Below are 24110 nucleotides of genomic sequence, written 5' to 3' on the forward strand. Positions count from 1 at the left end.
TCAGGGGCATTTAAGTCTTTTGCACTCTTAAAAGCCACCAAACTGCCTTAATGTCACCTTCCACAGTGACCTTCAAGGTTTTATGCAACAGCAAAACCCCACCCAGATCTCCTGATTTTTGCAGAAATTTCAGCCAAATGAAAACTCTTTAAAGTAGAGTTCCACCCAAAAGTGCCTCCTCCCCAGCTCCTGTTTGTGAAACTGAGCTTTTGAGGAGGGGGGGCAGGTACCCGATTTTGACAGGTACCTGCTCCCACTTCCGTTCCCGTCACCTAGGCTTTCTTGTCACCCCTTGACAAAACAAGTAGTTAACCCATGCAGTATGCGCACAGCCTCACTGCACGGGAAAACACCCGGAGTTCAGCTTTAAGAATAAGCTATTTTTATGCTGGCAGTTCACTTTATCAGAACAGACCGTAATATATGTATATGTATTGGGTTAATTTATATATATATATATATATATATATATATATATATATATATATATACACACACACACAGACACACTGAGCAAAATTATAAATGAACGCAAACATCTACGACTTTTTCTATGTACACAAAAGGCCTATTTCTCTCAAATATTGTTCACAAATCTGTCTAAATCTGTGTTAGTGAGCACTTCTCCTTTGCCGAGATAATCCATTCACCTCACAGGTGTGGCATATCAAGATGCTGATTAGACAGCATGATTATTGCACAGGTGTGCCTTAGGCTGGCCACAATAAAAGGCCACTCTAAAATGTGCAGTTTTACTGTATTGGGGGTCGGGGGTCCAAAAACCAGTCAGTATGTGGTGTGACCACCATTTGCCTCACGCAGTGCAGCCCATCTCCTTCGCATAGAGTTTGATCAGGTTGTTGATTGTGGCCTGTGGAATGGTGGTTCATTCCTCTTCAATGGCAGGAACTGGAACACGCTGTCATATACACCGATCCAGAGCATCCCAAATATGCTCAATGGGTGACATGTCCAGCTAGTATGCTGGCCATGCAAGACCTGGGATGTTTTCAGCTTCCACGAATTGTGTACAGATCCTTGCAACATGGGGCCGTGCATTATCATGCTGCAACATGAGGTGATGGTCATGAATGAATGGAACAACAATGGGACTCAGGATCTCCTCACAGTATCTCTGTGCATTCAAAATGCCATCAATAAAATGCACCTGTGTTCGTTATCCATAGCATACGACTGCCCATATCATAACCCCACCGCCACCATGGGCCACACAATCCACAATGTTGACATCACCAAACCGCTCGACCACACAATGCCATACACGCTGCCTGCCATCTGCCCTATACATTGAAAAAAAAAGTGCCAGACGCCATCGAATGTGAGCATTTGTCCACTCAAGTTGGTTACAACGGCGAACTGCAGTCAGGTCAAGACCCTGATGAGGATGACGAGTATGCAGATGAGCTTCCCTGAGATGGTTTCTGACAGTTTGTGCAGAAATTCTTTGGTTATGCAAACCGGTTGTTGCAGCAACTGTCCGGATGGCTGGTCTCAGATGATCTTGGAGGTGAAGATGCTGGATGTGGAGGTCCTGGGCTGGTGTGGTTACACATGGTCTGCGGTTGTGAAGCCGGTTGAATGTACTGCCAAATTCTCTGAAACAGCTTATGGTAGAGAAATTAACATTCAATTCAAGGGCAACAGCTCTGGTGGACATTTCTGCAGTCAGCATGCCAATTTCATGTTCCCTCAAAACTTGCGACATCTGTGGCATTGTGCTGTGTGATAAAACTACACATTTTGGAGTAGCCTTTTTTGTTGCCAGCCTAAGGCACACCTGTGCAATAATCATGCTATCTAATCAGCATCTGGATATGCCACACCTGTGAGGTGGATGGATTATCTTGGCAAAGGAGAAGTGCTCACTAACACAGATTTAGACAGATTTGTGAACAATATTTGAGAGAAATAGGCCTTTTGTGTACATAGAAAAAGTCGTAGATCTTTGCATTCAGCTCATGATAAATAGGGGCAAACACAAAAGTGTTGCGTTTATAATTTTGCTCATATATATATATATATATATATATATATATAGCACCTCCCGGACCCCAAATGCCAGGGGGGCGGGCTCACCTTTCACCACAAGGTGTAAATTGCTAGACATGGTGAGATGTGAACAGGAGTAAAAAAAGTAGGCGTCACTTTTAATGCTGAACAAAAGTGAGTTTATTGCTCCCACAAAAAATTCAGGGAGAGGGGGTAAGAACACCCTGGGTCAAGTAAACAGCAGACTAACAGACTCCTCAAAAAAAACATAGAAGGTAGACAGCAGTAAAGAAAAGATCCTTTAACTGTACCCAGTGTTCTGTACTTTTCTTAGCACCAGCTATCTCCAGTAGCAACCACAACTCACAAGTAAAGTGCAGGACTTGGCTGAATGAGTCCGTCTATGATGCTTTCCCAGTTTCTTCAACAGTTATTCATCTATGTCAGAGAGGCTTCTGGTACTTCATCGCAGGTTCCCATCAACTCCTGCATGCATGCAGACAGGCCCTCAATTGCAGAGCCTATACCACATGGCTAGACCTTAGGCTTCAGGCCTACCCAGTACAGCAGTTCTTATCACATCAGACCAAGGTCTGGGTAGGAGGATCCTGATCACCTGACCGCCCTGCATATTTATACTCTCTCCCAGCATCACCAGTGGTCAGAAAACTCCTTCTGGTTTTCTAGGAGAAGTATGCATATTCATAACCCATTTTTGCTTGCACATGACTGGATGATGCAAATCAACAGAGCTTTACCACTTTCACTAAGCTCTGAGGAAAATTAGTGCAACTGCACCTGCAAAATGCAGTCTATTAGTAAATGCAGCCTTTAGTAAATCAACCCCTAAGAGTATTGATGAAAAACACTATCTATAACAACACACACACAACACAAATCTATTATTCAAAATTCTAAATAATCAATTAAAAATAATAAGTGGTTATCTTTCAATCCGATCCTCAGTGAAATTAAGGAAGCTACTATGGAATACTTTAGACTTAATGTAGGTTCAGTCTCATCCCCAATAACATTATGGGAGGCTTATAAAGCGGTCATCCGGGGTCGCGTTATTCGAATAGCGTCCCAGCGCAAGAGGGATAGAGTTCAGGCCTGACGTAAGTTAGAACAGGCATTAGAGGACTGCTCGATGGCCTTTAAAGTATCCCCCACCCCTGCCAACCGCAGAGCTTTAGACAAAGCCCGTACTGACTTGGATTTATGCCTGACAGATGAGGCGGATCGTACCTTACGATGGGCTCGCCAGAAATGGTATTCTAACCAAATGCGCAGTTGGCTAACAGACTGCGAACTTATATACCGAAATTTACTCCTATATACCTGCACCCATCATAATATCCTTACGGGAAATCCTCAGCGGATTTTGGAAGAATTCCATTACCACCTTACTAAACTCTACTCCCCCCTAAATCATTCTTCAATACAGGGCCTGAATGATTTTCTAAGTAAATTATCTTTACCATCCCTATCGGATCCCCATATCTCCCTAATGGACCGAGATATACAGGTCTCTGAGATTCTTCAGTGCATTAAAGAACTGAAAGTGGGCAAAAGGCCAGGTCCGGACGGCTTTACTGCTTTGTATTATCAAAAATTTGCAGAGGTCCTGGCCCCACACCTAGCGACCATGTATAACTCGGTCAAGGGAGGTCATTCATTTTCGCCGGACTTGCTAACTGCCAACATAGTGATGATCCCTAAGCCAGACAAAGATCACTCTTCCTGGGCAAATTTTCGGCCAATCTCTTTAATCAACATTGACATGAAGATATTGACGAAAATTCTGGCCAATCGCTTGAATTCCTTCCTACCGCGCCTAATAAAAAAAGATCAGGTGGGATTTGTCCCCCATAGACAGGCAAGTGATGCCATTCGACGACTCCTCCAGATCCAACATATAGTGCATGAAAGGTCCCTGGGTACAATGTTTCTTTGATTAGATGTTAACAAAGCTTTCGACACCTTATCCTGGCCCTATTTGACACAGGTCCTTACACATTATGGTTTTGGCACCTCCTTTTTGGGTTGGGTCTCAGCAATATATCAATCCCCTCAGGCTAAAGTGCGGTATTATGGTTATGAATCGCCTACTTTCCCGATTAAAAGGGGAACACGGCAAGGGTGCCCACTCTCCCCTCTCCTATTTATACTAGCACTTGAACCCCTGGCGGAGGCCATACGCTCTCACCCAGATATCTCAGGAGTAGAAATAGCAGGCACCGCACACAAGTTGTCCCTGTTTGCGGATGACATTTTATTAACCATTACTCAACCCAGAATCTCCCTCCCCAACGTATTCTCTCTCTTAGACACTTTCGCCTCGTTTTCGGGTCTTTCAGTTAATCCGGCTAAATCTAAAGCGATGTCTATTAATCTTCGGCCCCCGGTAGTAGAAGCCTTGCAGTCGGTATTTTTGTTTCAGTGGTTATCCTCTTTACCCTATTTGGGTATTAAACTTACCCCGAAATATTCGGGATTATATCAGGCGAATTTTCCTCCGCTTTTCCGAAAGCTGGATGCTATGCTGGCCTCTTGGTCCACACTCCCGATTTCGTGGTTCGGCAGAATAGCGTCGGTACGCATGATATACCTCCCTAAATTGCTCTATTACTTTAGAGTTCTGCCAGTTCAAGTGCCTCCCCATATTATTCGAATACACCAATGTAAAATTATGCAATTTATATGGGGCCACAAAAGGCCTAGAATTAAGAGACAAGTCCTTTACGCGCGCAGAGTCAATGGTGGCCTTTCAGTTCCTAACTTGCAAGCATACTATATAGCAGCGGGCATTGCCCCATTATCTCACCTTCATGCAAAGCAACAAATGCCACTATGGGCCACCATTGATTTGGTCAACGCACACCCAACACCTTTAGCTTCTCTTCCTTGGCTTCCTAAAGCTCATCGCCCCCCTACCATAGGTCCCTGTTTGGCTCATTGCCTCAAATTATGGGATGGGGTTAAATACTCAGCAGGCCTGATTTCTCCTCATCTCCCGTTACTCCGTCTCCTCCACTGTCCTTTATTTCAACCAGGTTGTGATAATCCGCTGCAATTTAAGTGGTGGTCGGATAATGGCTTCATAGATATCCATTAATTTTTCACCCCAACCAAGATCATCTCTTTCGCGGCCTTACGTTCTTCACATGATATCCCCCTTAGGGAACATTACAGTTACTTGCAAATTAGACATTTTCTCAGACAACTTACAACATCCCATTCTACCCCCTTTGTCATGACATCATTTGAAAGCCTGTGTAGATCACGCCCCCAATCCTCGGGTTTGATTTCTCTAATATATACCGCAATAATTAACTCTAAGACAACATCATGGAGACCTTACCAACTCCAATGGGAGGCTGAGTTCGGGAAACTATTAGATCCGGAGGACTGGCATAGCATGACTACTGCGCTATCTAAGTGTTCCAAGAATGTTCTCTTTTTAGAGAACGCGTATAAAGTCTTCTATAGATGGTATTTTACTCCGGCTAAATTAGCAAGTTTCATCCCATCTTACTCCCCCTATGTTTTCGCGGGTGCTCACAGGAGGGCACGATGGCGCATATTTGGTGGACCTGTCCCAGGGTCTGCAGACTATGGGTTAGAGTATATGCACTATTACGTAATCTTTTTAATACTAATATAAAGCGGGATCCTTTTGAAGCCCTTTTATGGAAACCAAATGGAGAACTTCTTCGTCCTGAACGTCAGCTAGCAGCACAGATCTTCACTGCAACTAAACTTACCATAGCAAGAGCCTGGAAAACCCCGAACCTTAGTTTTGAAGCAGTTAAAAATACCGTGAATGATATCATGGTAAATGAGAAACTTACGGCCATATTGCTGGACAAACACGATAAGTTCCTTAGGATATGGCAACCCTGGGTGACTTACAATCGCCCATCAAGATTTGACCTAACGCTTCTCTCCTTATAATAAGCCTTCGTTCCCCCCACCCCAGGGTCCTTCCTTCCCTTCTCTTCTTTCTACCCCCCTCCTTTTCTACTTTCAATTTCTCTCTCCTTCTCTTTATTCAGGCCCTCGGGCTTAATTCTACATTGATCAGAAAATTAATATAAACAATTTTATTGCATTCAGTGGTATTTCATCCTCTCTGAGGTTATTCAATTTAAGCTGAATTTATTACTGGTTCTTTATAATTTTTTTTTTTTTTTTATTTTATTATTTTATATTTTTATTTTTATTCTGCTTTTGTTTTATGTATATAGTTCTTCATCTAAAGTTATGTATTGCAACAACATTTCGCATTGTAATTTTTAGTTATTTCTGCATCTTTGCAATCATATTACTACGCACTGATATCATACCGCTACGTCAGAATATGCCTTGGTATGCAGTCTGGACTTGGCATTGAACCGCCTGTGTCCAGGCTTACATCCACCTGCTGGATGTCGGCAGCCTTATACCAGTTAATTTATGATGTATCCATCACTGTTTTGTATTTTTCTGTTGATATGTATTTTCAATAAAACCTTTTGTACAAGAAAAATAATAAGTGGATTGTATTACAATTGGCTCTCAAAAACACACAATGTGAAGCATTTTAGAGATTTTGCCACAGCATATGGACTTCAATCAAGAGATCACTAAACTAATTGAATAAAGGGTCTTTAGATTGCAATATGTATTCAATTCTAATCAGTTTAGCCGCATGGAACGATCAATTGATTGATTATATAATTCTGTTTGTAACCATTATTAGATGCTTCTGAGATCTTTTTAAATTCCTTTGCAGCTGTTTGTGATCTCCTAAGATGCTTCAAATTGCTTCAAGCTGCTTTGGCATTTCCATTGATTTTTATGGGGAGTAAATTTGTTCAGATGCCTATGAACATAAGCCCAAAGTTAGCCATTTAGTGAATGATCGCAGCCTGCAAATCCAGGTGGTCAGTCTCATACTGTTGCACAGCAGCAAAATGCAAAATGCAAATTGTGCACATGCTGTGGTGCCATTCGTTCTTAATGGCACCCCAACACACCTTATTAACACGCCTGTGTCATACCACACCATAACACACCACTGTGCGTTGTGGTGTGCTGCTTTACACAAAACAGTGCATGCGCTTTTTTGGTGCATTAGGCAGCCCATCAATGTGCATGTGTTAACACATTTTAACTGTGGGAATCCAGCTTAACAGTTTTGGCTGAAGTTATTCAGCGTGCACTCAGGCAGAGTATATTAGGAAGAAAGGCCATGTACTTCACATATGCTGAATATTGACAGAATATATCTAAAATTAACTTGCTTGATTATTAGCCAATGTGTCTTTATCTATACCGTGGTTCCCAAATGTAATTAAAAAAAGAATGGTTCCCAAATAATATCGTATACCGTATATGTTAAAGTGTATGTGAACCCTAACAAATAACTTCTATTTGCTCCCTTTTAATATAATAAATCCACCACTGAAAATGCTCTGTTATGTCTGTTTAATAATTGCAAAAATACCTGTTAGCTTTGCAAGAAATCCAGTGAGCTCCTAACTTTATGTGCACACCGCCTCTGCTGTACTAAAATTTCAAGTGGCATTATCAGCCCGGCCCAGTTCACCCCTGTGGACCACAACACATCTCCCCTCATATTATGGAGATGACGAAGGCCTCTTGATCCCTTTAGGGAAAGAGAGCCTTGACCGATTGGGTTATCATTGCCAGGAGCTGGGCATGGTTTAAGTGGTCACGGAGGATTGGATGAAGGTCACAAGGTGATGGGACGGGCATGAGCTCATAAAAGTTCTGCCACCATGGAATTCTGGGCCTTTTGAAGAACACATGGCTGGAAGAGCTGCCCACCCTTCCTGTCCCTTTTTTGGATTGTCTGTCACAGTTTTAGCAGTGGTTTTAGCAGTTAAAGTTGCTGTAATGGGCTATGCCCTTGATTGAAGTTGGAATTAGTTTGTCTGTCCAGCACATGGTAAGGACAGGCCCCCTTTGGAATTTTGTCTAATTAATGTTAAAGTGTGCTCACAGTACAACTGTGACTGACACTGGTTGAAAGTGTTTACATGTTCAGTGTTGGAATATAAATAAAGCTGTGGTCTTGCCCCTTTTCCAATCTAATGGTTGTAAGTGTGGTTCTTTACGGGGGGGCAAGAGGTTTGTTATGTTAACAGTCGTTTTTTTTCCTAGGCCTATGCGCCTCAGCAGTAGTGAGAGGGTGAGGTGTTATGTAGTCCTCCAACACTACCTTTCCTAGGGTGACAACACTGCTGTTTCATGGTTACCATATAGAGCGAGGGTTTTCACTCTAGGACAGGAAGTGTTTTGCTGGCAAGATCACCAAGTGAAAATACAGGGAAATAAGCCTAAAAAAAAGAAAACAAATGTACCCACTACACGTAAGGACCAAAAAGCTGTTACTGTATATATTGAAAGTTTTTTCTTGGGTTTAGATAAACTTATATTTTCGTTTTTTGGAAACGCATTTAAAGTGGACCTTTTCCCCCTCCTCCATATATGAATGTGCCAGCATTACTGAAATAGTTTTTCCTTCTTTAATAAATTTGCAAACATTTCTAAAATTCTGTATTCACTTCGTCATTATGGCATACTGAGTGTAGATTCATGAGAAAAAAATGAATTTAAACAACTGTAGTATCTGCATGTAGGCTGCAACATAACAAAATTGAAAAAAGTGTTCAACATCTAAATCATTATTGCTTACCTCACAATCTTTCCAATTCCTCATGCCACGGTGCACCCACTTCTGTAAAACCAGTGCGGCCATCTTCAAACCGATGCCATTGGTGGCCAACTAATTCTTTCACATTTTGTGTGGCAACCCACCAGCCCATCTGTTGGCACTAGATTGTGAGATTTCACTGTGTCTGCTCTACTTATGCAGAGTGTGAGCAAAATTCTCTGTTGTTAGCAAGAATCTAAGTAATTACATTTATTTTTAACAATGGGGTTGTTGTTTTTTTTTACCAGGCATTTAAAATAATGCCCTACAACCGAGAGGCACTTGATAAATTGCTGACGGAATCATTGAAAAACAACATTCCAGCATCTGGTCTGCATCTTTTTGGAATTAATCAGATTGAAGAAGAAAATACAATTGCAAGTGAGTAAACATTTCCTAATTTCCTAGCTCAGAAAGATATACTTTTTAATGATACAATATCTTTTTGAATCTTGGCACAAGTAGGGCTCTTGATCACAGGCTCCAAAAATGCCATGTTTTTAGGAAATACAGCATTTTTTTAATGATCTGAATGTAGCCCATTGCTTTTAATAGACATGTACACACAGGCACGTAAAAATCAGTAAACTAGCGCCACATGTAGATTGGTAAAATAAAAAAATTAAAAAAACAAAAAGATCACCCTCCTGTTCATCATTTTACACGCATACTCTTGTACATGTACAAATCACACATCCCCCTTAAATAGTAGATATTATTTGAATATTTGTCATTCTGGGAGCCAGAAGAATTTTTACATGCATATAAGCTGGTAAGCACACACAATTTACCGACCATACTCATGTTCTTTGCAAGAACTTCTGCCAGGAAGATCCGACATTCATATATCAGTACTGTGTGCAAGAGCCCGTGACCTATATAGCAAAGCTGAATCTATGCCAGATATTGAAGTGAACCCGTTCCCAGACCATGCCCGTTTGAGTAACGTATTCTGAACAAACAGTAAGAGCAATTCAAGCCCTCTGTTGATAAAATTGGCTTTATTCTGAATGGCACACAAACACACATTGTAGTGCACCACAGCACACAGTAATGCATGTTTTTTTAGTGTGGTCTGGTTTGTTAGGCAGCCCAACTGAATGGGCTACTTTTATGCAACGCACATTAACTTACAACATTATGCCTGTTAATAAGCCTGTGTTAATTCACTGTGCAAATGTAAACAGGTCCTTATAGATTTTGTTGTGTTCTTTGAGAATGAATGAATTTACTACAAAAGGTACAAAAACAAGACATTTAACAATTTTACACATACAGATGGACTTTCCTTACTGAAATGATTATGGGGGATTGTTTAAGCACAAGTCTTTACTTCCACTTTAGAAAACTTACTTTTTTTATCCGTATTTCTAATAGAAAAACACTGCTATGAGCATGTTTATTCCAGACTAAATATTACAGGCATGTTTGATGGGGCATCACAGCACTATGTTATTAGCTATATAAAGTAGGCTCTTTGAAAATATCTATTGATGGAACTTAGAGGTACCAAACAATCACAAAAACAACATATGTCTAAAACTTAGCATTTTATTGTACAGTTCCATATCAAAACACGTGAATTTGATATTCACACTTTAAAATTCATGAATTGCTGTGAATTATATTTTTTAAGGAGAGCCCACCTCTACTACCACCTCTGTTATCCCCCCCTTTAACCTCAACGTCTTTATACAACCCCTGGTAAAAATTATGGAATCACCAGTCCCTGAGGATGTTCCTTCAGTTGTTTATTGTTGTAGAAAAAAAGCAGATCACAGACATGGCCAAAAACTAAAGGCATTTCAAATGGCAACTTTCTGGCTTTAAGAAACACTAAAAGAAATCAAGAAAAATAATTGTGGTGACCAGTAACAGTTAGATTTATAGAACAAGTAGAGGGAATAAATTATGGAATCACTCAATTCTGAGGAAAAAATTATGGAATCACCCTGTAAATTTTCATTACAAACACTAACACCTGCATCAGATTAAATCTGCTTGTTAGTATGTAGGTAAAGAGGGTAAATCATCAGGCAGTGTTGCACAAGATGTTGGTTGTTCACAGTCGGCTGTGTCTAAAACATGGACCAAATACAAACAACATGGGAAGGTGGTTAAAGGCAAGCATACTGGTAGACCAAGGAAGACATCAAAGCGTCAAGACAGAAAACTTAAAGCAATATGCCTTGAAAACAGAAAATGTACAACAAAACAAATGAGGAACAAATGGGAGGAAACTGGAGTCAACATCTGTGACCGAACTGTAAGAAACCGCCTAAAGGAAATGGGATTTACATACAGAAAAGCTAAAAGAAAGCCATCTCTAAAACCTAAACACAAAAAAACAAGGTTACAATGGGCTAAGGAAAGGCAATCGTGGACTGTGGATGATTGGATGAAAGTCATATTCAGTGATGAATCTCAAATCCGCATTGGGCAAGGTGATGATGCTGGAACTTTTGTTTGGTGCCATTCCAATGAGATTTATGCAGACGACTGTCTGAAGAAAACATGCAAATTTCCACAGTCAATTATGATATGGGGCTGCGTGTCGGGTAAAGGCACTGGGGAGATGGCTGTCATTAAATCTTCAATAAATGCACAGGTTTACACTGAAATTTTGGACATTTTTCTTATCCCATCTATTGAAAGGATGTTTGGGGATGATGAAATCATTTATCCAAATGATAATGCATCTTACCATAGAGCAAAAACTGTGAAAAAACACCTTGAAGAAAGACACATAAGGTCAATGTCATGGCCTGCAAACAGTCCGGATCTCAATCCAATTGAAAATCTGTGGTGGAAGTTAAAGAAAATGGTCCATGACAAGGCTCCAACCTGCAAAGATGATTTGGCAACAGCAATCAGAGAAGGCTGGAGCCAGATTGATGAAGAGTACTGTTTATCACTCATTAAGTCAATGCCTCAGAGACTGCAAGCAGTTATAAAAGCCAGAGGTGGTGCAACAAAGTACTAGTGATGTGTTGGAGTGTTATTTTGTTTGTTTGTTTTTCATGATTCCATAATTTTTTCCTCAGAGTTGAGTGATTCCATAATTTATTCCCTGTGCTTGTTCTATAAATCTAACTGTTACTGGCCACCACAATTATTTTTCTTGATTTCTTTTAGTGTTTCTTAAAGCCAGAAAGTTGCCATTTGAAATGCCTTTAGTTTTTGGCCATGTCTGTGATCTGATTTTTTTCTACAACAATAAACAACTGAAGGAACATCCTCAGGGACTGGTGATTCCATAATTTTTGCCAGGGGTTGTACATGATAAATGCATTACAAAATATATCATTGTGAATCCACTTGGTACAATACATCATTACATGCAGCATGTATGTTGGGTTCAACATGTGAAGCATGTTGACTTCAACGCCTTTCGCACTGAGCTTCATCAGAAAAACAAAGGTAATCTACAGTGTTAAAGCGGCTATAAACCCACTTTATCATTTTCAGGCAACCCCCTGTGTTAGATAATCCAATGTCTCCAGTGTATATGCTTTATTAAAAAAATGCCTCTGTATACCTTATTTCCGAGCGCCGCTTGGTGCTTACATGACCGGCCTCTGTTCCCTCTTCCAATCTGACAGCTACAGTGGGAGGGGCCGAGAATCCCCCGCTGACGTCAGTCGGGAGGAGGAGAGGAAAGGAGGGGAGGAGAGAGGTCACGTGAGTGCCGCGTGGCACTCGGAAATAAGGTATACAGAGGCATTTTTTTTAATGAATGAAGTATATACACTGGAGACATTGCATTATCTAACACAGGGGTTTGCTAGAAAATGCTAAAGTTATTTCAGCAGCTGGAGGGGAGGGGCAAGCACTGTCACAAGCTGACAGGCAGGGAGGGAGGGGGAGGGAGGGGGAGAGGAGGACAGAGGAGGACGGAGAAGAGCTGTGGATGATGGAGGCACGTAAACTGATCATGGTGTCAGGGCTCAGCAGCCATGATAAAGCGTGGTCAGTTTACAGGGGGAGGGCAGAAACTGGGTGGATCAGCCAGGTATTTCAGGTGATACAAAGGGCCAAATTACACAGCACAAGCACTGTGCTGTTATTCATGCTTTAAAGGGGCAGGATCAAATTTTTTTTAGGGTAACAAGCACTTTAAGCTGGCCATAGACGGTTCAAATCACGCCGGTTCAGTAGGAACCAGCTGAGATTCGAACCATGAATGGAAAGGCTCAACTCGATCAACTTGGGTACAACCAGCCTGCCGGATTTTATATGCGATTTTTGCTAGCTGCTGTTATAGCCGCTAGCAATAATCACTGCGTTTATCTGGCAGGGGTGGGGTGAGGGCTTGGAGGTAGGGATTCCCCTGTCAACACCCTTTACTGCAACCCGTGGTTGCCTTATACAAACAATAATGAGTAAAATAGATAAAAATATAATGAGAATATTTGTTTTACAAGAAAATAGTTGTATATATTAGAAAACAAACCAAAGACAACAAGAGTACGCTTACATAGTACCTATCAGTGACACATACTGTATCTGATGATTACTGCAAGCCAAGACCTAAAAGTTCCCCTGCCCAGTTAGGAACCGCAGGGGAAGACACATGGGGGACCAAGTGACCACCAGAGCTGTAGTCTTTGCACAACTGGTCACAACTGTGCTGTTTTTAATTGGGCAAGCCATGCTAGTGCAGAAAATGCAAATGGAGTGTCTTCCCTGCCCCTACTGCAATCTTGCAATCCTAGCAATGTTGATCAAAAGGCTTGACAACAAGGGGGACGAAAGCTGCTACCTTGCCTAGGGTCCCATTCTGCCTTAATCCATCTCTGCTGCAATGTTATGCACCAAGCATCTTGGAAGAAAATGTTACATGAAAGCATGTCTCTCTGGATAGCTATTTCACATCTTTGTTCGCTGGTGTGAAAAAAGTGGCTATTCATCTAACATGGCAAGATCATAAACATTCAACACTATCCTGTGAATTCCAAATGATGCTGCAGATACATTTTTTTTTGTGTGTGTGCGTTAAGATGCACTGCCAGTCCATTAAAAATGAATAGGCTGCATTAACACAGTGAGTCTTGGGGCACAAAAAACACATTGAATTGACACATGCTGAAGTCTGTGTGTAACATTCACTATGCATGTCATTTCCTTGAATAAAATAGCTTGGTAAGAAAATGTAAAATCTCTCTTGAGCAGAGCTGACCTTCTGTACAGTCACAGTGTGCAGTACTTGAAAGTGACAGCAGAACAGAAGCCTCGCCCACTTAATTTGGGATTGCCAAATCCACCATTGGCCATGCACTGGTTGGGTTATAGGGGTTGATGTGAGCAACACCGTGGTGGAGGATCTAGGCAGGTGCAAATTAGGCGTAAGTCTGGCACTAACAGGAAGTAATGGGTGCAAGGTAGGTTCTAACATCGTTGCTTGGGTGCTAAAAGGGCGCAAGCAGGTAGTAGAAAAACAGTAGCTGGGGCACAGTTGAAACTAAATATGCACTGGAAGAGTAGATAAAGATGTTGGGAACCTGGAGGAATAGGGTACTGACAAAAGAGAAGGAATAACATCAGAATGGTATACCAGGTGTAGAGCACTACCCCCGAAGGAGCTGCAATTTGTGTGTTCTATCTGTAATTCACATTTGCCATCTAGCCCATCGCAGCCCATAGAAATAGAAAACAGTCCATATTGTAATTTTCTCTTGCTTTTATTGGTATAACATGAATTGGGATAGGAGAAGGGTTTTCTGAGATGCTCTTTTGCTGCTTTATAATCTTTCCTTTGCCTTCTCATGCAAAGACTTAGAACCATGCAGACTATGAAAAATCACTCTGAATGACTTCTTCATTGGGAAGACAGAAGTAGATTTACTAGAGAATATATGGTAAAAAGTCACTCTGAAGAAAGAAGATTGGAAAATTCCCCCAGGGTTTTTTCTTTTGCGGCATAATAATGTATGGATCATATGATAAAAATATATTAAAATTATAAAAATTATAATAATATAATATTTAATATATTTTTATCATATGATCCATACATTATTATGCCGCAAACCCCCCCCCCCCCCCCGGGGGAATTTTCCAATCTTCTTTCTACAATTTATTGGGGTGTGCGGCTGACTCCAAATCATGTTTATTTCCTCTAAAGAGTCACTCTGAATAACTTCTTCACCTGCAGAACTTTTTAGAACAAACTGTATCTCTATTTGTGCTTGGAGCTTTACCGCTGCCTTTTGACCACTACTTCCTGTCTGTATATTACTTCCAAGTTCAGCTAAGGAAGAGATTACTCTGAATAATTCCACCCGCCTAACTGATTGGAATCCCGGGGCATTGTTGAACCCAAAGTCACAGGCCATAACCACCTGTCTCACTGACTTGCATACCAACATCCCTCAGCCTCCGGTAGTACCCTTCCCCTGGGCTTTCACTCACTTGATCGACAGTCCATGTTTTACTCACAATCGATCGCCCAGTAGTCTTCCTCTTAGTTGCTACTTCTTCCGTAATGGTTTCTCCATCCCTCCTCTCCAGTCTGGCACACTCCCTTCCCCACAGGGGCGTCCAGCAACACCAGCGACTACATGCTGTGCGGTGTCACCAACTCCTCTCCTCCGTGTGTCCTGGTCCCCCCTCCTTCCCTGTGGGGGGGGGTTCTGCCTGGCTCCCCGCAGGGGACCCTCTCTCTCCGGGCTCTCCCTTTCTGAAACTCCCTTGCACCATGTGACCCCAGCTTTTATAAGAGTCCCGCCTCCTGCCAGACAAATTAATGATTGGCCAGAACTCGCCTAAAAGCTGCCTGTCACTCAGATCCCAAGTCCAACCTCTCTTCCAGAACCATTTCCACTGAAAGCAAGAGGAGGCATCTCTGGGTCAAAGCACAGGTGGCCACATCCTGCACTACACTGACACTCCCCGTTTCCAAAATAAACAACCAGGCCTGGAATCACAATACAAGCCTGCCCAAATTTACCTGAAACCATACTTTGTAATTTAAACACTGAAAGCTCACCTACTTGAAAGTAGGTGCCCATTACACAGGTCCCTGAGGTAAACCAGGTCCCCAAGTTTTCTACAGCTTCATTTACATTACTTACCTGTAAAAAAGTATGTCCAACAATGTGCAGGCTGCTGGATTCTGTAGAAATTTCCAGTGCCTAGCTGCCCTGTCCTTTTCCTGCTGCTGAACTTCCGGTTAACAGATTCGGGTCTCTGGACTCAGCTGCACTATAGATGATCCAACAGGACCACGCACCCTCCTGCCCTCTCCTCCATTGAGAAGTTATTTTATGGATGACAGTGCCTGTAACACAAACTGTGAATGGGGGAGATTCTGATTAGTCATAGAATTCTCTACATTCACAGATTGTGTTACAGGCATTGTCATCCTTTTACTTTGGTAAATATACAATGTAGTCCATAATATGCATTGGCATTACAGTTTACTCAGTAGGTATGATTGCAACTGCATTTGATGATTGTGAGAGTGTCTGTGCCAAAATTAGTAGAGAGTAGAGCACAAGAATAATATTTAAATTGAAAACAACCCATTTTCTGTTGGTATATAGAAGGCACTTATTAAGACAGGTACAATATATAATAATTTTGAAAGGCAATTAAGTAGAATTTGTAATGTGCAATTTATACAGTTAGTTAAAGTACAAACATAAAGCCACTCTCAAATTATGATTTAGGTATATCCTGAAGGGAGCTGCTAAATACAAGTTTTGCTACATTGCTTTAAGTGATATAAAATCCTCAGTTTTTACACACTTTCAGCAGCTGATTTAATCACTTATTGAGTATGCAGCTTCTCCATCTTTAAGGCCGGGTTCACACATAGGCAAATTGGATGCAGGTTTTCCCGCATCCAATTCGCATGACAGGAAAGTGTGACCAGCTCAGCTCCGGGGCAGCCATGGTCCGCAGTTAACAATGGGTCCTGTGCGTCTTTGGTTCCGATTCAGGTGCTAATTCAGGCAAAAATTTGGACGTGATTTGCACCTCAATCAGTGAACAGGGACCCCATGCTGTGAACCGCGACCGCAGCATACAGTGGGGACGGAAAGTATTCAGACTCCCTTAAATTTTAAACTCTTTGTTGTATTGCAGCCATTTGCTAAAATCATTTAAGTTCATTTTGTTCCTCATTAATTTACACACAGCAGCCCATATTGGCAGAAAAACACAGAATTGTTGACATTTTTGCAAATTTATTAAAAAAGAAAAACTGAAATATCACATGGTCCTAAGTATTCGGACCCTTTGCTGTGACACTCATATATTTAACTCAGGTGCTGTCCATTTCTTCTGATCATCCTTGAGTTGGTTCTACACCTTCAAGTATTCAGACCCTTTGCTCAGTATTTAGTAGAATCACCCTTTTGATCTAATACAGCCATGAGTATTTTTGGGAAAGATGCAACAAGTTTTTCACACCTGAATTTGGGGATCCTCTGCCATTCCTCCTTGCAGATCCTCTCCAGTTCTGTCAGGTTGGATGGTAAACATTGGTGGACAGCCATTTTTAGGTCTCTCCAGAGATGCTCAATTGGGTTTAAGTCAGAGCTCTGGCTGGGCCATTCAAGAACAGTCACGGAGTTGTTGTGAAGCCACTCCTTCGTTAGTTTAGCTGTGTGCTTGGGGTCATTGTCTTGTTGGAAGGTAAACCTTCGGCCCAGTCTGAGGTCCTGAGCACTCTGGAGAAGGTTTTCGCTCAGGATATCCCTGTACTTGGCCGCATTCATCTTTCCCTCGATTGCAACCAGTCGTCCTGTCTCTGCAGCTGAAAAACACCCTCTCAGCATGATGCTGCCACCACCATGCTTCACTGTTGGGACTGTATTGGACAGGTGATGAGCAGTGCCTGGTTTTCTCCACACATACCTCTTAGAATTAAGGCCAAAAAGTTCTATCTTGGTCTCATCAGACCAGAGAATCTTATTTCTCACCATCTTGGAGTCCTTCAGGTGTTTTTTAGCAAACTCCATGCACTTTCATGTGTCTTGCACTGAGGAGAGGCTTCCGTTGGGCCACTCTGCCATAAAGCCCAGACTGGTGGAGGGCTGCAGTGATGGTTGACTTTCTACAACTTTCTCCCATCTCCCGACTGCATCTCTGGAGCTCAGCCACAGTGATCTTTGGGTTCTTCTTTACCTCTCTCACCAAGACTCTTCTCCCCCGGACGGCCAGCTCTAGGAAGGGTTCTGGTCGTCCCAAACATCTTCCATTTAAGGATTATGGAGGCCACTGTGCTCTTAGGAACCTTAAGTGCAGTAGAACTTTTTTGTAACCTTGGCCAGATCTGTGCCTTGCCACAATTCTGTCTCTGAGCTTTTCAGGCAGTTCCTTTTGACCTCATGATTCTCATTTGCTCTGACATGCACTGTGAGCTGTAAGGTCTTATATAGACAGGTGTGTGACTTTCCTAATCAAGTCCAATCAGTATAATCAAACACAGCTGGACTCAAATGAAGGTGTAGAACCATCTCAAGGATTATCAGAAGAAATGGACAGCACCTGAGTTAAATATATAAGTGTCACAGCAAAGGGTCTGAATACTTAGGACCATGTGATATTTCAGTTTTTCTTTTTTAATAAATCTGCAAAAATGTCAACAATTCTGTGTTTTTCTGTCAATATGGGGTGCTGTGTGTACATTCATGAGGGAAAAAAAATGAACTTAAATGATTTTATCAAATGGCTGCAATATAACAAAGAGTGAAATATTTAAGGGGGTATGACTACTTTCCGTCACCCCACTGTATGTGAACCCAGCCTTAATCTTTGTCTATGTTCCAGTTTAACCTGGTGCCAAAACCCCTGGCCCAGGGTTTTTTTTTCAGGGTGGCTGCCTTCACCTGCAGCATGCTATGGAGTCATCCTTGCATACAGCGACTAATGCTGTGTTTCCCTATACCGTGTGCTTCATTTGAAACACACAGCCCCATAGCCTAGGAAGGCAAAACACTTCCTGCTTCGCCCTTCTCCAAGCTAATGGACTAACTGAAAGCTGCACTGTTCACTGTTAACTCTTTCCTGTGAAGACCAGAAGTTTAGGGAAGCAGCACTGAGAGAGCAGAAGCCAGCAGCATTGAAAGTTGTAAACTGCAAGTGCTTTGATAAGAACGAGTTTAATGGGGAATGTTTATGTTGTTGTGATCAGTGTGTTAAACTAAAACACTAAGGATTTAATACTACCTAAATGTCCTTCATATTTTATTTTAGATCAACGAGATGAAGAATTGCCTACTCTTCTTCATTTTTCTGCAAAATATGGGCTGAAAAATTTGACAGCCCTTTTGCTCACCTGCCCCGGAGCTTTACAAGCATATAGTGTATCAAATAAACATGGAGACTTTCCAAACAATATTGCAGAAAAATACGGTTTTAAGGATCTGCGACAGTTCATTGATGAATATGTGGTGAGTCTATTGTAAATGTACTTGATCATAATCATATTCAGGAAAAAAAGTGTAAACACTATATATTTCATCTGCATTTTAATATCAACTAGCCTTTTCTTTGTTTCAACATATAGCTTTAAATATGCAGTGACCATGGTTATATACTTGTGCCTGGTGGTGCCTATCCCAGTGCACAATTTATAATGGGTAAAACTTTAGGGCTTGTTCACACCAAATGTGTCCCACAGCATGGGTAAAGTAAAAAAGCATTGTTCTCTAATATGCCAGGTCACACAGTGATGTGTTAAAGCACATCACAATGTGCTGCAGTGAACACTGTATTAAAACAAACCAATGTGTGGATCACATCATTTGATGGTGTTATTTGTTGCCCTGTATGCCTAGCCTATAGAACAATAAATATTCACATTCCTGTGTCAGCAGCAGCAAGTCTCTGCACAGCTTAATGAATGACCTCTGTCTGTAGCGCGAGACCCAAAACTTCCTCTACAGAAACTACACATCTCACAATCCCTGGGTTTCTCAGTCTAGTGTTTATGCACATGATAGGGACAGAGTGCTTAGATTATACAGACAGACAGGGAGCTTACTCATGCAGCTAGAGACGATGTGTTTCATCACATTAACACGGCTATGTTTGTGATGCAACACAGTGGATAGTGAGGCATGCATTGGGCCCTGTGTCTTGCACCTTTGGTGCATAGGGACCAGTTAAAGTGGTAGTAACGTAATTTTTTGGACTTGTACTTACAGGTAAGCCTATAATAAGGCTTACCTGTAGGTACATTAAATATCTCCTAAACTTGCAGTGTTTAGGAGATATTCCCACTGGATGCAACCAGTGACGTCAAAGGCGCATGCATACCGTGCCGGACCTTCAGAGCTTCATGCCACAGCCGACGGCTCACGTGTGCATGCGTTGCTGGGGCCACAATGATGATCATCATGGCCCCAGCCACTCATACAGCCGGAGCCCACAAACCTGGAAGGAAAACTGGGGGAAGATAGAAGCCTCTATATAACAATGTGCGGCGCTAAGACCAAACAATAAATAAATAGATTAAATAACTATAAAGAATATATATATATATATATATATATATATATATATATATATATATATATATATATATATATATATATCACAGATCTAATAAAAAAATATTCAATAAGTATATTAAATCAATATTAAATATATCCTGTGAAACAAATCCAAAACCGTGCAAATAGCATTCAATTATTTGTAATGCCCAAAATAAAGTGCAAGTCCTCCATGTGCTGCACAATATCCTTAATAATTTTTGAATGAGAATCTTTGACAATCCATCAAAAAAACATAGATAAAAGTGATGTTGGTGCCTTTATGCAGTGTGCACACAGTCCTAGTGTACCCTCCACCAGATGTACCCTCACCTTAAGGGCTTTGTATAAAGGCCTGTAGTAAATGTTAACAGCTTAGAGATCCTCCTGTAATTCCTCCTTCCTGCGATAGCTATTTAGTTCAAAAGGATGACTCCTTCCTCCTGGTTACCAGCAACCTCCTCTCACATATGTCACATCTAGAAACAACAGAGGCTGGCAATAGTGTGATATCGTTTTTTTAAAACATTTATTACAGCTTAAACTCCACAAGAATTACACTCACATTTCATGATAAAAAACATGTCTTAAAATACTCATATGTGATGGGGTGATAGTGTCACCTGAAACCGGATCTGCAGCCCCGGTCAGCGGCATTCACCCCATCCTAAGCCTGTTCTCCACAGCACTTCCTGGTTTCTTACATGTCAACCGATCAAGCTCCTCCTACCGGTTTCATCACATCTCGTGACTTCCTTTGGGATTTGTGAAGATGGAAGCCTTGTCAGCAGTGACAGTGGTTGCCAGCAGCGATATATTACCGATTTACCTGAAGCAATACATGGACACAGGGGACTGCATTGCTTTAGTTAACAGAAGCAATGCATAGACATGTTTTTTCTACAAACTGCAGACACAGCTTGTGAGCCCATCTTTATGAGGTAAGGCAAACAACATAGGTAATATACCTACACTAATACCTAGTTAAAGCAATAAAAACATTTGAAAGTGCACAATGCCTTTAAGGTTCAGGACTTGAAAATAGTTTTCTTAAAACATCTATGCAAGGATAATGTCTGACATAAAGAAAATTAAAAACAAAAACATTGGGAAGAGGTAATCTAAAAACCAGGTAATACTGAAAAAGTTGTCTTAAATATCAACTTAAGTTTTCTTCTTTTGTTTTCATTTTTCTATATATACCTTTTGTCTGTTTTTTTTGGTTCAGTTGCATGACACCACAGATCCTCTTTCTTCTTTTCTCCCTCCAGCAGTAGGCAGTTCTAAATTCTGCACAGAATGGCACCACATAATGACATCACACTACATTCTATTATGAGTCCAGGGTGGCTTGATGACATGCCCCCAGAGAGAGGGTCTTTGACACTCTGGGCTTACATTAAGCATGCAGGGAATAGTGCTGTGGAAAGAGGCTGGACATCTAATTTAAAAAAAAAAACTAAAACTAAAAAGCCTGTAGAATATCTTTCCTTTAAAAAAAAATATTATTATTATAAACAATGCATAAATATAATTTAACTTCAGAAAATGTTGTAGCATTAACAGATAAACGGATAGAACTACAGACTCTATTGAATGAACAGACCTTAAGGCTTAGAGTTAAGAATCGTGCATTTTTCTACCAATATGGGAATAAACCAGGCTGGCTCCTAGCAAGGGCACTACATCAATGAGTACCTATGCCTTCTATAGTAAAAATTTTAAAACCATCGGGAGAAATGATACATGACCCTAGAGGAATTTTAAAAACATTTCATTCCTTTTTTTCTAGATTGTATAATGTAATAGCAATACCTACTTTGTCTGGTGAAGAGGCAGAAGAGTTCTCAGTAACAGAATTACAAAAAGCAATAAACTCACTGGTCCCAGGCAAAAGCCCGGGCCCGGATGAATTTACTCTGCGTTTTTATAAGACACTTAAGGAAATTTTGATCCCTATTATGAGCAGAACCTTCAATTCAGTCTCTACCACTAGACCCTTTGTTCCGCAAGGACTGAAAGGATACATCTCTGCCATTTCTAAGCTGGAGAAGGATCATACGTTATGTGGGAATTATCAACACTAGAAAAAATAGAGAAAAATACCGCGCTAAAGAGCATATATAAATGATCTGTAGAAAAGCAGCTGCTAGAACCATGAGATACTCACAGAAAACAGATAAAATAATACAAAATAGCAGTGCTACCAAAACGTGACCAAATAAGTGAATATAATAAATAAATAAAATGAATAAGTCCAAATCAATGGTTATGTATAAATAACATAAGTAGTGAAAAACAGTCCAAAACTAGCACTTAAAGTGAGTGCTAAAAAAAATGACACCTCTTGGCGACAGTGCACCTTCACCACATAGATTGTGCGCTTACCAGAAGGCAAGCTTTAAGGAGCCTGCGACTAAATACCCAGCCAGGGCCTTTATCCAAAGGTAAGATGGTAATCCACCGCTAGTTAGGGAAGGAGCTTATATAAGCACCAAATAGCCAGGAGTGCTTGAGCATCAGCCACCAAGGATCAATTCAGATTTTGCCCAAAAAATATAAAGAGAGACTCCATAGTGTGTACTCCCCTGCCGCCAGATCCAGCAACGTCTCCTTGGGGTGGATTACCATCTTCCTTTTGGATAAAGGCCCTGGCTGGGTATTTAGCCGCAGGCTCTTTAAAGCTTGCCTTCTGGTAAGCGCACAATCTATGTGGTGAAGGTGCACTGTCGTCAAGAGGTGTAATGTTTTAGCACTCACTTTATGTGCTAGTTTTGGACTATCATTCACTACTTATGTTATTTTTACACAACCATTGATTTGGACTTAATTTTATTTATTTATTATATTCACTTATTTGGTCACGTTTTGGTAGCACTGCTATTTTGTATTATTTTATTTATTATTATTTTATGTGGGAATTATCACCTGATTTCATTTACAAATATTGATCTACGACTTTATTCTAAGATTATTGCAAATAGACTTGCACCAATTTTACCAGCACATATTCACTTGGATCAAGTGGGTTTCACAATGAGTGGTCTAGAGGCTAGAGACAACACATTAAAGACTCTTACATTAGTGGAATTTGCTCAGAGACAATCCATACCATCCGGTCTTCTATCTATAGATGCCAAAAAGGCATTTGACAAGGTGGAATGGTTTGAATCAATTAAGTATCAACACATAGTGGTAATGTGGATACATATAACATACTAAGTGCCACGTCCCGAAATCATTGTTAAGTATAGAAATAAATCTGGGCTTGGACTTTATAGGCACAATAGCCAATGTTGTATAATTAAAAACTGAATTTTATTCAATATATAAAGTTTTGTTTAAAAGCAAGAAAAAAAGGAAAACAAATACAGAAATCAGTTCATAGAGATACAGTTACAATTATACACTCCATACATAGCTCAATATCATGTAGATAAATTGTATGAGGATAGAATACCGATCATTCCACCATAAAGTTACTTTGTTGTCAAGGAAGAGCTATGTAGTTGATAATAATGGGTGTCTAGAACTTACTCAACATGTTACACGCCATGGCGCTTCTTCAGGAGCATGGAACAAATTTACTGAAATACATAAAACATCAAATAAATATAGCTCAAAATGGTTAGCTAGCTGATGTAGTAATACCTAAGATATATCAATATATATATATATATATATATATATATATATATATAGCGAATTTGAAGTTACTGAAATGAAAGCCCAATAATCAGTGCTAGTCTGACAAGGCCTAGGCAATATTCATATACTATGGGGAAGTATATAACAACATAGATAGAAAAGTGTGTGATATATATTGTAGTTTGGACCAATAGATCAATGTGACTGCCAATAGGATAATATTTAGAGAAAGTTAGCAGGAAAAA

At 40.7% G+C, this 24110-nt stretch overlaps 1 protein-coding gene across 1 annotated transcript in view; it reads left to right on the forward strand.

Annotated features, from left to right (window-relative positions):
* The window catches only part of PIK3AP1 (phosphoinositide-3-kinase adaptor protein 1), a 212025-nt gene that overhangs the window by 72396 nt on the left and 115519 nt on the right, over positions 1-24110 (forward strand). Inside the window, exons 6-7 of the mRNA XM_073596509.1 lie at positions 8983-9115; positions 18938-19134. Coding sequence (XP_073452610.1) covers positions 8983-9115; positions 18938-19134 — 330 coding nt within the window. The remainder of the gene's footprint in view (positions 1-8982; positions 9116-18937; positions 19135-24110) is intronic.

This window comes from Aquarana catesbeiana, linkage group LG08 (genome assembly GCF_042186555.1).
Source record: "Aquarana catesbeiana isolate 2022-GZ linkage group LG08, ASM4218655v1, whole genome shotgun sequence".
NCBI lineage: Eukaryota > Metazoa > Chordata > Amphibia > Anura > Ranidae > Aquarana > Aquarana catesbeiana.